This window comes from Otolemur garnettii, unplaced genomic scaffold (genome assembly GCF_000181295.1).
Source record: "Otolemur garnettii isolate 467f Iridium unplaced genomic scaffold, OtoGar3 scaffold00198, whole genome shotgun sequence".
Lineage (NCBI taxonomy): Eukaryota > Metazoa > Chordata > Mammalia > Primates > Galagidae > Otolemur > Otolemur garnettii.
The window spans coordinates 1,833,605-1,835,288 of NW_003852593.1; the positions used below are offsets into that span (position 1 = coordinate 1,833,605).

Consider the following 1,684-nt stretch of genomic DNA (forward strand, 5'->3'; position numbering starts at 1 on the left):
TATTTTTTGGTTGCAGCCGTCATTGTTGTTTAGCGGCCTGGGCTGGATTTGAACCCACCACCTTAGGTGTATGTGGCTGGTGCCTTAGCCACTTGAGCCACAGGCACCGACCCTGAAAATTTTCATCATGTAAAGTAATATATAAGTATTAATTTAAGAATGAACTAAATGGAATGAAAGTTATGAAATCTGTGAATCCTATGAAATATATTCCCTTATACTGTTGAACTTTTTAATTATAAAATCAATAATCTTTTTTTTTGCAGTTTTTGGCCAGGGCTGGGTTTGAACCTGCCACATCTGGCATATGGGGCCAGCACCCTACCCCTTTGAGCCACAGGCGCTGCCCAAATCTTTATTTTTTTATTTTTGGTTGGGGCTGGGTTTAAACCCACCACCTCTGGTGTGTGGGGGCGGTACCCTACTCTTTTGAGCCATAGGAGCCACCCAAATCAAGAATATTTTTAATGTCAGATTTTAAACCTTTGCCCTTTTATGAAAAATAAATGTATGGGGACCTATTTCAGACGAGATCGGGTGCTTTCAGGGTGGAATGGCTATAGACCTTTTTTACTTGGGGACCTATTTCAGTTAAACAGATGTGCCCTGATCACATAGGCGGCAGCTCCGCTTGCATACCTGTCAGCCTGCTGTGCTCACAGACACACGTCCACAACTCCAGTGGCCTTGGCTCTTTCCAGGCAGCTGCTGGTTTCTACCAGAGGGTTCTTAGAGAAGAGGCAATTTTCTTTGTGGGGCCTAAGAAATGTCAGGTGTACAGACCAGATGCTTCCTTTCTTTTTTAACTAGGTGTGTGCCTGTCAAGTACGAGCCACAGGAAAAATGTATGCCTGTAAAAAGCTGGAAAAAAAACGGATAAAGAAGAGGAAAGGTGAAGCTATGGCTCTAAATGAGAAGAGAATCCTAGAGAAGGTGCACAGCAGATTTGTGGTGAGTGCTTCCTTTGACTTCACCGTGCCTTCCTGGCTGGCAGCTGGGCCAGCAGGCTGGGCTGATGTGTCCCTCAGCTTAGTGTACTACTGCCTGGCAGCTCTGGCCACTAACAGGTGGGCAGTGCTGGGACTCCTCTTTATTCACATCTTAGAGGCATGAACCGCGTGGTCCTGTCTGCTGTCATCTGCTGTCATCATCTCCCAATCTGTTGGTTACTCTGGACACCCCGTGCAGCTCACAGAGCCTTGTTGTGTTCTGCTTCCTGGGGAGGTGCCCTCTCCTTTCCCTAGTGGTGGCTGAACTCATCTCTGTGTGCTGTCACCTTCAGCCAGCTACTCTGTGACCTGGACGTGTTTGAGGAAACTCTCTAGGCCTCTTCTCATAGGAGCAGCTTCTTCTTGGCCTCAGCCTGTTTTCCATCTTTTCTCTTTTTCCCAACACCTACAAAGTTTCCTGCCAGCCCCTCATATACAGCACTTCTTTGAAGCCTTGAACTAATTGCAGCACAGAGCAGGTGAGAGGGCACGAGGGGGCTGGGAGGAGCTGCGGGCCGCAGTGAGGTCTCATCTCCAGGCCTGTTCTGCCCACACCCAGGGCTTCCATGACAGCCGAGCAGCACGGGGCTGGCTGGTTGCCATGTTAGGGTCATTTCCTTAAAACCATTTCTTTCGGCTTGGCGCCTATAGCTCAACCGGCTAAGGCGCCAGCCACGTACACCTAAGGTGGCGGG

General features: G+C 48.8%; 1 protein-coding gene across 4 annotated transcripts in view; it reads left to right on the top strand.

Moving 5' to 3' along the window:
- The window catches only part of GRK4 (G protein-coupled receptor kinase 4), a 61,244-nt gene that overhangs the window by 29,272 nt on the left and 30,288 nt on the right, over positions 1-1,684 (top strand). For all 4 annotated transcript variants that reach the window (XM_012812242.2, XM_023507712.1, XM_023507713.1 and 1 more), the window contains one exon: positions 811-951. In XM_012812242.2, coding sequence (XP_012667696.1) covers positions 811-951 — 141 coding nt within the window. The remainder of the gene's footprint in view (positions 1-810; positions 952-1,684) is intronic.